Source organism: Tenrec ecaudatus, chromosome 2 (genome assembly GCF_050624435.1).
Source record: "Tenrec ecaudatus isolate mTenEca1 chromosome 2, mTenEca1.hap1, whole genome shotgun sequence".
NCBI lineage: Eukaryota > Metazoa > Chordata > Mammalia > Afrosoricida > Tenrecidae > Tenrec > Tenrec ecaudatus.
This window is the reverse complement of record NC_134531.1, coordinates 34,469,846-34,483,327: the sequence shown is the minus strand read 5'-3', so window position 1 is coordinate 34,483,327 and position 13,482 is coordinate 34,469,846. Positions and strand designations below refer to the sequence as shown.

General features: G+C 44.5%; 1 protein-coding gene across 2 annotated transcripts in view; it reads right to left on the bottom strand.

Annotated features, from left to right (window-relative positions):
• Positions 1-3,580: 3,580 nt before the first annotated feature.
• The window catches only part of IL7R (interleukin 7 receptor), a 29,231-nt gene continuing 19,329 nt past the window's right edge, over positions 3,581-13,482 (bottom strand). The window contains exons 4-8 of one of the 2 annotated variants that reach the window (XM_075543004.1): positions 10,355-10,512; positions 8,273-8,441; positions 5,701-5,794; positions 4,662-4,737; positions 3,581-4,069 (exon numbers count right to left, since the gene is read on the bottom strand). In XM_075543004.1, the coding sequence (XP_075399119.1) occupies positions 3,581-4,069; positions 4,662-4,737; positions 5,701-5,794; positions 8,273-8,441; positions 10,355-10,512 (986 nt within the window). Of the gene's footprint in view, positions 4,070-4,661; positions 4,738-5,061; positions 5,074-5,700; positions 5,795-8,272; positions 8,442-10,354; positions 10,513-13,482 lie in introns of those variants that run through there. The other variant, XM_075543005.1, reaches the window with a different exon arrangement.

Here is a 13,482-nt window from a genome sequence, read left to right as displayed (position 1 = left end):
GCCTTCTAGATCCAAGCCTGGTTGTGTAATTAACCAATTCATGTGTCTTCATTTAATTCATGTAAAGGATTGGCAGTTCGTATCATAGATTTATACATCAACTCTGACCGAGAGTTTGTCTTAATAAAACCTCGAGGGATGGGTGAGAACTAAGTAGTAATCAATCTTCCACGATCCATTGTCCCTGGTAGATAATCAAGCGATAGCAGCAATTATCATAAGAATACAATACACGGCTTTTGATGTATGACAGACACTCACACATTAACTGCAAGTGCGAACCTAGGTTTAAAAACCACTGACACAGGATTTTATAGCTCCTCTAGACTTATCTTTTCATTTCTTCTAGAGCTTGTCTACTTATGCCAGGCATAAAAACCTATGGTTTCCAGGTATGGTTGAGTAAGTTACCTGCTTTCTCTGTGTCTCAATTATCCCATGAATCAAAAATAAAAAAACACCAGCTTTATGTGAAGATAAAATAAACTAACAGAGACCCAGCTTGGAGATTTGCTTCCCATTCCTACTTGTAGAACACGTGGCACCTGGTCACACCGGGATGACTCTACTTTTCCTGTGTGCAAATACCCAGCTGTTCTCCAGCAGCACATTTAAAACACACATTCATTGTAGCATTCCATGTTAGTAGAATCATTTGTCTGCACATCTGTCCCATTTGTTAAATTTTCTACTTTCAGGGTCCCAATTGTACTTGCATTTAGATTTCCTGTGCCTAATGCTATGGTTGCCATATAGCAGCCTTTCTGGAAATGCTTGTTAAGAAAGGCCTCTGACATGCAGAGTGCAACTGGCCATGGAGTTTTCTAGGCTGTAATCTTTATGAAACAGATTGTTCATGCTTTCTCTCAAAGAGTTAGTGGGTGGATGGATCCTTCAACATCTTGGCTTGTAGATGAATGATGAACTATTGTGTTACCAGAGCTTACCAAAGAATAAGATGCTCTAATTATTACGAGGCTTCTAAGTCAACTAGGAAAGCTCAACAATCCATGATTTAAATCTCCCTTCAAAGACACCACCAAACCAAACCAAAAAAAAAAATATTGGTCCAAGCACTAAAAACAACAAAGAAAAAAAATTAAACAACACCAAGCATCTAACAACACCCCAGGGCCTAGGCCTATATACACATTTCCTTACTACACTCTGCCATGTCTGGTTTATGAGGGGCAGCTGTGGGAGAGGAATTAGCTGTACTGCTTGATCTGAAATTGCTCAATTACCTTGATATGGCTGGAGATTAAAAAAATAAAAAAGAAAGAGAAACAGTATTCTCTATTGAGTAGATCCTGATTCATGGGGACCCCATGTGTGTCAGAATCGAACTGTGCCTTATAGGATTTCAGCGGTTGATTTTTCTGAAGACAATAAGCAGACTTTTCCTCTGAGGTGTCTCTGGGTGGACTTGAACCTCCAACCTTTTGATTAACAGCTGAGATTACTGTCTGAACCCACAGGAACTCCCTTGATAGAAAATTATTATTGTGAAGTTCCATGATTAAAAAAGAAATCAACTCACTGCTGCCCGTTGGCCATGGGGACCAGAGTGGACGGAGTAGAACTGTTCTTGTGGGTTTCTGGTAATATAAAATATTTACAGGAGTAGAGAGCCTCATCTTTCCTCAAGAGCAGCAAGAGGTCTCAAACTGCCAACCTCACACTTAGCAGTCCAACATGCAACCCACTACCCCTACCAGGGTCCCAGTGATTGCAGATAGTTGTTAGAAATCCAGTCTGTGAAAGGAAAAGGGACAAATGTCCAATGTTAATGGCATCAAATCTTCAAAAATACAGCCACAGTCTGTTCACTCGCTGCATGGGTACAAGTCCTCTGTGAAATTTGTAGACTATCTAAGGTTGCAGAAGTTGGAAGCATTTGTGAATGAATCTGGATTGGGGCAGTCCGTGCACATAAAGAGAGAGTCATTCCCTGAATCAGGTGTCCAACATCAGCAACAGGTTCCTCTGAGGCCAATAGATGCAGATTTGGGGGATGGAGGCAAGTAGCTAGAGGATGAAGGGCTTGATAAAGAGCAATGGACAGTCTCGGTTTCTAATGCTCAAGGAGTGTTGTTTCTGAAAAACAAAACGAATGGGCTTTGTCGTTGTTCCCTGACTTCATCTTCTATCGACATAGGCTGGTCATGGCACTTCGCGCACCGTGACAGCATTTCTAGTAGTAGTAGTATTTTTCTCCTTTGCTGCAGTTGTTTGGGTAACCCTGTGTCTGGAAGGACCCTGGCTCTGTTGTCCTGGAGAGGTATCTACAGCTTCTCTTCTCACTCTCAAAGATGCTTTGAGTTGGACAATTCACCACAGAGTTATCCTTTGATGAGAAGGGGTTGCCAAGAATGGGGCGGCTCCGAGTCAAACACAGGACTCAGGCGAGACAGCGCTCAGGCTCTCAGACCTCGGAGTGGCTTCCCTCCCCGCTGAGTGGGCACCTTGGACAAGTGACTTCATTCTTTTGAATGAAGAAAAAGAATAACGATGGCACCCACCTCGCACACTTGTCCTGAGACTGATCTGAGACAAGATGTATAGTGCGATCCGTGGGGCACTGGGTGGAGAGTAGGCCCCAGAGGTGGTACCTACGACTCTTTTCCTCCCTTCCTTCTTTCTTCTCGTTCTCACTCTTTGTCTTCCTCTCCCCTTTCCTCTACTTTTTCTCTCATTATTTTCAGGGTTGTTTTTATCTTTGTAAGTAACATGATCACACCATTAGGGTGGTCTGAAATTTTGAGACCAAATCAACACCATAAAGGCAAGATGCCCTTGTCTCATGCGGGGGTGCTCCTGAGCCAAGGACTGGCCACAGTCATGTTTTAGAATTTTTGTGCTGCACCAGGAGAGAAGGAGGTCGTGACAGCCTTTCTCAGCCACTTAACTTCTTCTTCCCCTTTTTATTTTAAACTAATTTTAGATTTGGAAAAAAAATTTCTCAAAAGGTACCCATACACCCCGACTCTAAAATATAACCCATAGTGTAGTAATGAAAGCCAAGAAAATAATACAGATACAACCCTATCAATTAAACTGCAGACACCTTCAAATGTCATCAGATTCTTCGATCCTACCTAGCACCCCCACTGTATTGAATCATCGTGTCTCTGTGTCTCCTGAGGCCTTTAATCGCTTTCTGTCTCTCCTTATCTCTGATGAATCTGACACTCTTGAAGAGTATGGAGCTGGTATTTTGTCAAATCATTTTGGCAGCATTCTTGTTGGGGTTGACAATGCAGAAGGATAAGGAGTTAAGACACATTATTGCCTCCAGAGTTCGTATCTCAGAAGCAGGCATTTCCATGTAGGTCTCCTGACTCTGACTTGCTCCATTTGCCTCTGTGCATACATTCCCCCAAAGTGATAACTTCTTAAGTTTGTCAGAGAATATGTCGGCATGATGATTACTAATACATGACAAAGAGATCGCAGAGGAAGTAATGTGAAAACAGGACCATGAGATACTTGCAGAAGGTAATCAATGACTCCTTTTGACGGCCTCTCTCTCACCCATCTTTGTTGGTCACTATGCTTCTGGTCTTGGATTTCTCACAATTCACTGATTTTGATAGAAGCTGGACATGGTAACATAGGCTTCTTCTTGACTTGATCTCAGAGAAGTGAGCAGGGGCTGTCCCTGGGGAGCTGGGTTCAACATAAGAGGGAACAGAGGAGGCAGGGCACTGTTGGCAGTTCCAGGGCTCAGCAGCAGATCCTGGTACACACAGGGCCCGTTCTTGCCACCATCCCTGAAGTTGGGGGATCTGGTGGAAGAGAGCTCAGGGATGTTACAAGTGTTGATGTTCCCAGGCAGGCATCTGAAGGGTGAATCTTCCCTGGAAGTGTCTGGGACAAGGACTGTGTGATCCAAAGGCCAGCTGGGGCCTTGCATGCCTCCTGCAAGCTTCTGCTTCTCGGTCTCCTCCAGTGGTGGAGGAAAATCACTTCGCAGAAAGCCTTCCACTTCATCTTTGGCTAGAATGCCATCCACCTTATGAATCTGACAGTCCAGGAAACACTCAGGATTGAAACTCACATTTAGATTCTGCATGGAAAAAGAGACACGTCATGAAGACTACACCTGAGATACATAAACCAAATGCTCATTTCAGGGGGAAATCTAAAGAAGTTCCTGACAAGGTTCATGAGGAAATGTCATAGAATGACCCGCACACTCCTCCATCGGTTCTTTGCTTCCGGAGGTGCTGTAACATGCCAGGGTCTCAAGTGACCACGGCTGTGCCTTCTGACCCTGGGAAGCCTGGGAAGTTCTGAAACTTGCATCTCCTTTGAGTGTTGGGCTGCTAACGGCAAGATCAGCAGTTTGAAACCACCAGCTGCTCCTTGGGATAATGAGGCTTTCTACTCCCAGAAAGAATTGCAATTTCAGAAACTCACAGTGAGAATTCTACCCTGTCCTAGAGCATCACTGCGAGTGAGAATCTGCTCAACAGTAATGAGTTTGGTTTGGGTTTTTAGGACCTTTATGGAGCTACAGCCAGTATCTTATAATGAATCCTAGTTATCGGCTCCCCAAAAGACTACATGTTGGAGTTCACCTCTTTCCTGTCCTAGAAAGTCCTTTTTGGTCCCTGGCCTGCCTCCAACATAGTAACAGAAGTACTGGAAGCACTCACCTTTTTGGGTTTCTTACACAGTTGTTCCAGAGTCTTCTTATGATCAGGGAGTTTGGGCCATAGAACAGACTTAATTCTAAAGCAAGAAGACAATTTTAGATGAATGAATGGCAAAGGGAGCAGGCACAATAGTTCTTTCCATTTATTATGAACAAGGCATAAGAAGACGGGATAGCTAATCTTGGCGGTGCTACACTAGATGGGGAACCTTCCACCAACGACTCGCTTTTTCTGGGCCTCAGGACCAGAGGTCATTGCAGCGACTTTGGGAGCAAGACCTAACAATGGAACACCATGGGGAAGAGGCCTGGGGAGAAGGAACAGAAATGCTTGGCTATGAAATGTAGTTTTGGTGTAGCTATGGGACTCTAACCTGAGACTGGTCCTCTACTCCCAATACAGGTGCTGTTGTCTTATTATTCCTTCTCTTTACTGGCAGTAACCCCTCTGCCCTAATTTTGCTGGAAATACTTGATTCCTGGTCAGAGGCATCTTTCCAAGTCTCCCAGGGAAACGGCTCTAGAGTGGTGCTTTTCAGATTGGAGTATAAGCCTGAAGACCCGCAGTCCTGCACTGAAGGCAACTCTGAGAACATCAAATCACTGGAATCATGAGTGTTTAAAATGCTATATTTTTAAGGGTGAAACAAACTTGACCTTATTCTGGGGTAGAATGGATGGGCCCTGCGTATTGAATGTGTGTGCTCAAAGTTGGACCTCACATATATGTTGCATTGTCCATGCGTGCTCTCAATTGCCCAGGGACTCTGGTGACAGGGCCTCTGTTCACTCTCGCCTTTAAGAGACATTGGAGGAAAGGTTGGGGAAACCTTATGTTAAATAATTCTATTTTGGGGGGGGGAAGAAATTGTGTTTAGTACAATTCATGTGTTTTCAACTCTTAAGAAATCGACTGTGGAAGTTCTCTGGAGGTTTGGAGCTCTATAGCTCCTGGAATGACTTAGTTCCCTTTGCAGTTTGCTCACAACAAGTGCAGTTTTATGAGAGAGCCATCCTCTTCGTGAGTTGAAAAAAGTCACCTTTTCCTCCATAATACACAGGTCACGATGACAAACAGGGACATGGTGAAGGAACTCAGAAGCCTAATCGTGAGCAAAACAGGATTCAGCTCCCCTGAAATACAAGGATAGATCGTGGTTAACACTCATGAAGTAGGTAGGGGGATTGACATTAGGGATGCAATGAATTTATTTAGTGAATTGTGCCTCTTGATTTTTCTTGAAAATTGTTATTAATAAACAGTATGCTTTCTAAGTGGTACGGGAGAATTTTGACCTCAGTAAGTGGCACAGGATTGGGTGACCAGGTACAGAAGACCTTCAACTTGAAATGTAAAAGTTCTCTAGCATCAAAGGTATCGATATTACCTATCTCACTCTCGCCCCTCGTGAGTTTATAGCAAGGGAAAGGAGCCAGATTTGGGAGTATTGAGATAAATGGTCTACCCTGTAGCTCTCAGCAATTTGTAGAGTGAGGTTGGAAGGTGGGTATCATAGAAAAATTTCCTAGCTAATCTCCCAAAGGGAAAGTATCTATAGGTGCCTTGCGACTCCAGGAGCCTACCTGAGCCAGATTCTCAGGATCTTCTGGCCAGTCTAATTTCTAGACCCATAAAAGAAAAGTAAACTTGCTGTGGCTTGAGTTGTTCCCAACTCAAACGATGCACTAAGAGAACGTGGAACTGTCCTCTAGAGTTTCCAAGCCTGTAGTCTTTGTATCGCAGATTAGGTTGTATCATTTCATTATGCTTATTCAATCTATATGCTGAAGGACTTCATCCTTCAATACCATAGGGTCTTGACCCTTCAGGACCAGATGCTGTCTATTGAAATGGTTGAATGTCAACTACTTTTGGTACAGTGAGTCTGTGCATTCCTTCTTCTTTTGATGCTTCCAATATCATTCAATATTTTCCCCATGGAATCTTTCAATATTGCAACTCTTGGCTTGATTTTTCTCTTCAATTCTTTCAGCTTGAGAAATGTTGAGCATATTTCCCTTCTGGCTTGATAACTCTAGGTCTTTAATTACACTGCTTTGCTGGGTCTGTCTAGATGCCCTTTTACTCCATCATTTCTACCTACTGAACTTTCAAGAAGAAATGGCAGTGTTTCCTCTGACATTGACGTTTTTCTTTTCTTTCTTTCCTGTCTCTGTCATGACCTTTGGTATTCTTCATATCCAATGTTCTTAATGTCATCCCAAAGCTTTAATGGGTCAAATCTGTTCTTGAGATGGTCTGTAAATTCAGATAAGTTATAGTCAAGGCCCTATTTGGCTATCATGGATTTGTTGAAATGTTCTTCAATTCAATCTGGACTTGTATGACAGCAATTGACGGTCTATTCTACCATTGGCTCCTGGCCTGTTTTGGCTAATGAAATTGAACTTCTGCATTTTGTTCTCCTACAAATACAGTCAATTTGATTCCATTGTACTCCATCTGGTAAGGCCCACATGTGTAGTCGCAGTTTATGCTGTTGGAAGGAAAAAAAAAATTTGCATGTAGTTTTTGGCCCTGCAAAATTCTATCATGAAGTACCCAGCTTTGCTTCAATTTCCAAGGAGGTGTTTTCCAACTACTGAGTTTTCCTCTTCGTTTTTTAACTTTTGCATTCCAATCATCAGTAATTATCAATTCATCTTAATCTGATGCTTGATCAACGGAAGAAGTTGGTAGAATTCTTCAAGTTTTCATCACTGGCTATAGTGGTTGTTGAGTAAATTTAAGTAATAATGGTATTAATTGGTCTCCATGGTGTAGGCTTACAGATGTTCTATCGTAGAAAGCGTTGTACTTCACGGTAGATCTTGACATGTTGTTTTTGTGGATGAAGGCAATGCCATTCCTTTTGAACTTGTCATTTATTGTTCAGTAAACCATGTGCTTGCCCAACCCAACACGGCCCTAGCTGTCCAGGACAGTCCCCTAATGCCTCGGGTATCGAGATTTATGCGTTCCATTTCGTTATTGATGAGTCCCAAGTTTCCTAAATTTCAATTTTGTATTTTCTATATTCTGATTACTAATGGATTCCTACAGCTGTTTATTCTCAGTTTCAGCTGTTGTCCATCAGCAAATGAAGGTCCCTAAAGCTTCACTTAATTCGGGTCACTAAGGTTGAATTTACTTTGAAGAGACAACTCTTCTTCGCCAGTCATAGTTTGAGTGCTTCCTAACCTGAGGGGGCTCATCTGGTATTATAGCAAAAAATGTTCCACTGTTATTCACAAAGTTTTCAGTGACAAGTCCCTCAGACTGTTTAGCCCGTCTCCCTAGTCTGTGCTTAGTCTGGAAGCTGTTCCCTCCGGGTGAGCCTCTGAGTATTTGAAATGCGACAGCACAGCTTCAAGCACCCCAGCTACACCCCAGCCTTCACAGCTAGTTAGCTGCTAAGAAACCTTCTTCTACCGCTACCTTGTTCTCCGAAAAGTGTATAAAGATGGCATCGTTTTCCAAAGTGGTATAACCATGTCCTCTGTGAGCATCCCAATTTACAGGTTAGTTTCATCTCTGTCTCTCCCTCTTGCTCATGCGCTTTCACACGCAAAGCATGAAGGGGAGGGCAAGGATTCACAATCACGACTCACTTGTGCCACTGTTTTCTGGAGTTCTGAAGTGACAACTGGGACTCCACGCACTCCAAAAGCCTTCAAAGTAGCCCCCGTCAGGGATAGACCGGACTTTCACTTCATACATTGTGTCCCGTTGTAGCTTTCTCTGCAGCAGTGGCAGTATTGTACTGGACAAATTCACATGCTAAAGAGTAAGAAAAGGTCATTACATTTTCAGCATGATGAGAAGGATGGTCACTCATTCAGGGTTCACTAACGTGTCAGTTCTGACATATGGAGATGTGAGCAGCCAAATTAGTGGCAGTGTCTGTACAATGGGTCTTTATTCACATGAATGATAACGGTTTTAATACAGCACTGATGCTGTATTTAATACAGCAAGACCTTGCTTGTCTGCCTTCTGCTTCCTTAAACACCATGCATTTTCCCACTTCAGTCCTCAGAGCACAAGGTGTGTCTGAGGCAAAGGCCAGATCACCCAGTGGAGTTCCCACATGGGATCTCACTGATGCAGCCTTGGAGCAGGCTGTGTGCCTTGAAGATCCAGGATTCAGTGTCCCAGCATTTCCCGGCACCTGGCAGTGAAACCACCAGCCTCTCTGTGAAAGAAAGACATGGATTTCTACTCCCTTAAACATTTATAGCCTCAGCAACTAACAGGACAGTTCTACCCTGTCCTATAAGGTCACTTAGAGTGGGCATCCACTTGAAGGGAGTCAGGTGAGGGAGGTGCACACACTCATACGGTCAGTAGGAGACTTCCCTCTGACCCCTTCCTCCCATCCCTGGTAGCTAGTTTATTTCTATTTGTTTGCTTCACCTAAGTGAGAGCATATGTGATTTTCCGTTTCTAACTGACTTATTTCAGCCACCATGGTGTTTTCAAGGTTCATTCATGTTGCAGCAAAGTTCATTTTTCTCTATGGAGACATCCTATCCCATTGTATGTATAGACCCCATTGTAGTCATTAATTCCGCTGTGAATGTTCACTGTGCATGCATATTTTTGTCTAGATGACATGTGAAAGGGATGTAAAGCATGATACTTCCAGAGTCCCCCAAATAAACAGGTCTAGCCTAGTGACACAGTGGGTTAAGCATTGAACTGCTAACATAAGGTTGGCAGCTTGAAACCACTAGGCATTCCTCAGGAGAAAGATGAGTCCTTCTGGTCCCTAAGGATTTTAACTCCTTAGGGAAACCCACAGGTCCAGAGCTACCCTGTTGTGTTAGACAGGGTTCTCTAGAGAGAGAAAACCAGATTGCTGATAATTATATATATATATATATATATATTATATATATATATTTATAAAGATAGATATATAAAGATAGATATATAAAACAAGAAATGAACAGTTAAATTATAAAGCAGTACAAGTGGCTCAGTGCGACTCACTCCCATGAGAGAGTTGTGAGACACTGGCAGTCCTTCAAGTCTTGAGGGCCGCCAGATAGTCCTCTGTAGAGAGAGCTGGGCTACCCCTGCACAGGCAGCAAACAGCAAGACAGGTCACCAACTGTCGGTCCCCAGCTCAAGAGATGTAAATTACAATTGTGTGGTCTTAAAGGGACCTCAACTTACAGTGACACAGTCCACAGGCTAGGCATCCCACAGGTAGTGTGGATGTAAATTGAAGCACAGAGCAAGCAAGGCAGCCGCACACTGGTCAGATGATCAAAGAGCAAGAGACAAGAAAGGCGAAGCTCACCGAGCCATTTATCTCTCCGCCCTTCAATTAATCCCACTTGTGTTTATCGGCCAGGCTGGCACAATAAACTAACTATCCCCCCCTGTCTTTTAGGGACGCTGTCATTTGGAATTGACTCGGTGGCAATGAGTTTGAGTTTTGAGAGCAATCTATATTGCTTTGAACTACCTAACTCAGAAACATTATAAAGACAAAAAAAGAGCAACCGGGGGAAAAAAATCACAACTTAAGCAAGAACAGGACAGGCAAGAACCAGGTTTGGTGGGGCTTGAGGTTTATGCAAGCACTTCTTTCATGAAAAAGTGCCTTTTGAACACAAACTTGCTGTGGCCACGCAGGCCCCCGCAGAGAAGTGGTTGGCCATTCCTGCCGTTGCGTCACATACCGTCCAGTTGTTTCCACCTTTTTCCTGGCGGTAGGCTACATCATGCAGCAGTTTTTTGGCATAGCTCTTTTTCAAGTGTGATGTATTAAATGTCACTAGAAAGTCATTGGCTTCTTCACGATAGGTGACACTTAAGTCAAAAGGCGCCTCTGGCTTGACTGGAAAGAAAAAAGAGGTGAGGTCAGTGTCTAGGGGGTCAACAAAGTAATCGTTTTCAAAGCCCATCTACATGGACAATCAGACTTCCTCCCTGTCCTGCAGGGTTGCCATGAGACGGAATGGACTGATGGCAATAAGTTTTTCACTTATCTTTTTTTGGGTTCTGTGGTGGTAACCGACTAGCTGTTCAGATGACCATTCCCAACTTTCCTTCCTGGCTTCAAAGCGAAACTATACTTCCCAGCATTCCTTGCAGTTGGGTCTGGGCTTGTGATTACATAAGTGAAAGTGATGGTTCACCAGGTCTACTCCTCTGTGACACCAGTCTTTGTTCCTTCCCCACAGTTTTGAGTCATAGGCTGAGACAGTAACTCCACAGGATCGGAGGAACCCTCAATATTGGATGGAGCAACACCACGCACCGGGTAGGAACACCCATTTTGGCTCTACTATGAGTTACCTGTGTTAAGGCTAGCATGCATTGGGGTGCGGTGGGGGTGGTTATTGTTACAGCAGCTCGTATTACAATGGAACACATTCCCTTTTCCATTTGGTTATTCCAGAACGTGTTACCAAACCAGTCTTCAACCGGGAGCACTTCCGTTTTCACCAGTTGCTCAGAAATTGATTCTGACTCATGGTGACCGCACCTATGTCAGGGAAGAACTGTGCTCCTAAGGGTTTCAATGACTTACAAAAAAATAGATTTCCAGGTCCCTGGGTGGCTTGGCACCGCCAACCTTTTGCTTATCTGCTGAAAACAAGCAGGTTCATCATGCGCTCCCTCTAGGGAGAGAGTCCCTGTAATGCCGAGGCTTCCCCGTGATCATCCCTTCATCTAGTCAACACACTCCCTGGTCCTGGCCTTTCCACTTGACGAGTAACACCAAACTACCACCTCTCTGTCTTCTCTGCTTTTCACTACGTCGACATCCCTGGTTTTCTTTGGTTGGCCCGTGTCACAACTGCACCTGCTTTGGAATGTGGGTGGAAGGCATCCCAGAGGATTTTAAACAGGAAAAAACCCTTAGACATCTTCGGAGAACATCTGTATTCAGGCTTCTGCCCTCAATACCCTAAAATCTCCCTACCTGCCCTTTTCGCTGCTCTGACTCGCACCGGGGTCTGGAGATGAGGGGATTTCCTCTTTTTTTGCACACATGTCAGGAAAGCTCCTGGGAACCCCGAGAAAATAGTGGAACTCCCCCACATGATTTCCTAGGCTGAACTTAGTTCGCGTTAAATGGCCCAAAACAATGACACAACACGAATAGGCAGAGATGGGAGGGACAACTGTATTGAAAATATAGCTCACAGCTGAGCTGGCTTCTGAGCGGTCTGAGCTGGGTTTCAGACTCACTTGCCAACCCAGTGGAGGAAGCCTGGGCGGAGTCAAGCCCAGTGGCTATTGGCACTGGTCCTGTGGAGAGAGACTAAGATTCTTGCCCATCACTCAGAGGTACTGAAAAAGAGGAAGTAGCTCCTTACTCTTGGATATCTTGCAAAAGGAGGAAGTTTCTCCTTTGTTCACTCGCAGATGTACTATAAAAAGAAAGCCACTCCCGAGAGGGGAGCAGGAGGAAGGAGGCAGGGCTAGACACAGATCAACAGAGAACACAGCTCAGCCTGTTACTTCTCTCAAGCCAGTTCCTATCCTGTACTTCAGGACACGTTTATAGATGCACATCCTCAACACAGCCTGCTCAGGTTATCCCCGCCGCCCCCTCCCCATATACCGGGTCAGGTTGACAAGCTGCTAGGGCTACAGACTGTTGTTGTTAGGCGCCACCCAGTCAGTTCCGGCCCACAGCGACCGTACTCAACAGAATGAAACACTGCTTGCTCCAGCACCAAGCTCACAATTGTTCCTATGTGTGTGCCTATTGTTGCAGCCACTGTGTCAGTCCATCTCATTGAGGGCCTTTCTCTTTCTGCTGACCCAGGGAAGGTGGGTTCCTAAAAGCATAGGTCGGCCTTTTAGCTGCTATGGTGGTGCTGCTGGGTCCACATTGGAATGCTAACCTTAAGTTTGGTGGTCAAACCTGAAAGCTGACACTGCCTGCCCCTGTGATGTTTTACAAAGTCTCCGAAGCCTTATGTAGGATCACTGAGCTGGAACTGACTCACTGTCAGGGGTTAAGAGAATTGGGCAGGAGAGATCTGGGAATGCCAAGGGCCAGAACCCGTGGAGGTGTCATGAGCGTGCCCATGATCTCTTTGAGTTGTGTTGTTGTGGGTTTCAGCAGGATGGAGCTCATTCCTGCTACTCCAGGACTTTATTAGAGACCTGAGAATCTACTCTCTGGGTCTTCTCTCAGAGAAATAAATATGGATGTACGATACAAAGGGAGAACACTTGCTATGGTTCCTTTGTGAGTGCGCCACCTGAACAAACACCCACACCTGTCTTCAATCCAAATGACCAAACCTCGGCGTGCCTCACACTCAGAGGTGCCCTCCTCTTCCTCTTCCTGATTTAGACAGAACGCATGCGGGTGGTGGTCAGTGTTGTGTGCTCTACATGCATGCCTTTGTCTAGTGTCTCTTTTCCTCCACCTCTGACATTTTCGTTCAGGTTCTCAGTATTTGACAATGCTTCCAAGCTATGCATAGGCTTTCCAGTTGCTTCTTCCTCCGAAGTGGGGGACCAAGTCCTTCTCATTTTCAAGCGATCCAAAGATGTATTGCATTAGGTAAATCTGCTGCACAAGATCTCCTTAGAGTATTGAGGAGCAAGGATGTTGCCTGGTCTTCTCCGTTGCCTCGTGTGCATGTGAAAGATGGATACTGAATGAGGAAGATTGTAGAAGACTCGATGCATTTGAATTGTGGTGTTGCCGCATAATATTGAAAGCACCATGGGCTGCTAAGAAAACCTACTCTGTGTTGGAAGGAGTAAGCCAGAGTGCTTCTTAGAGGTGAGACTTTGTCTTACATACTGTGGACATAGAGTCAGAAGAGACTAGTCC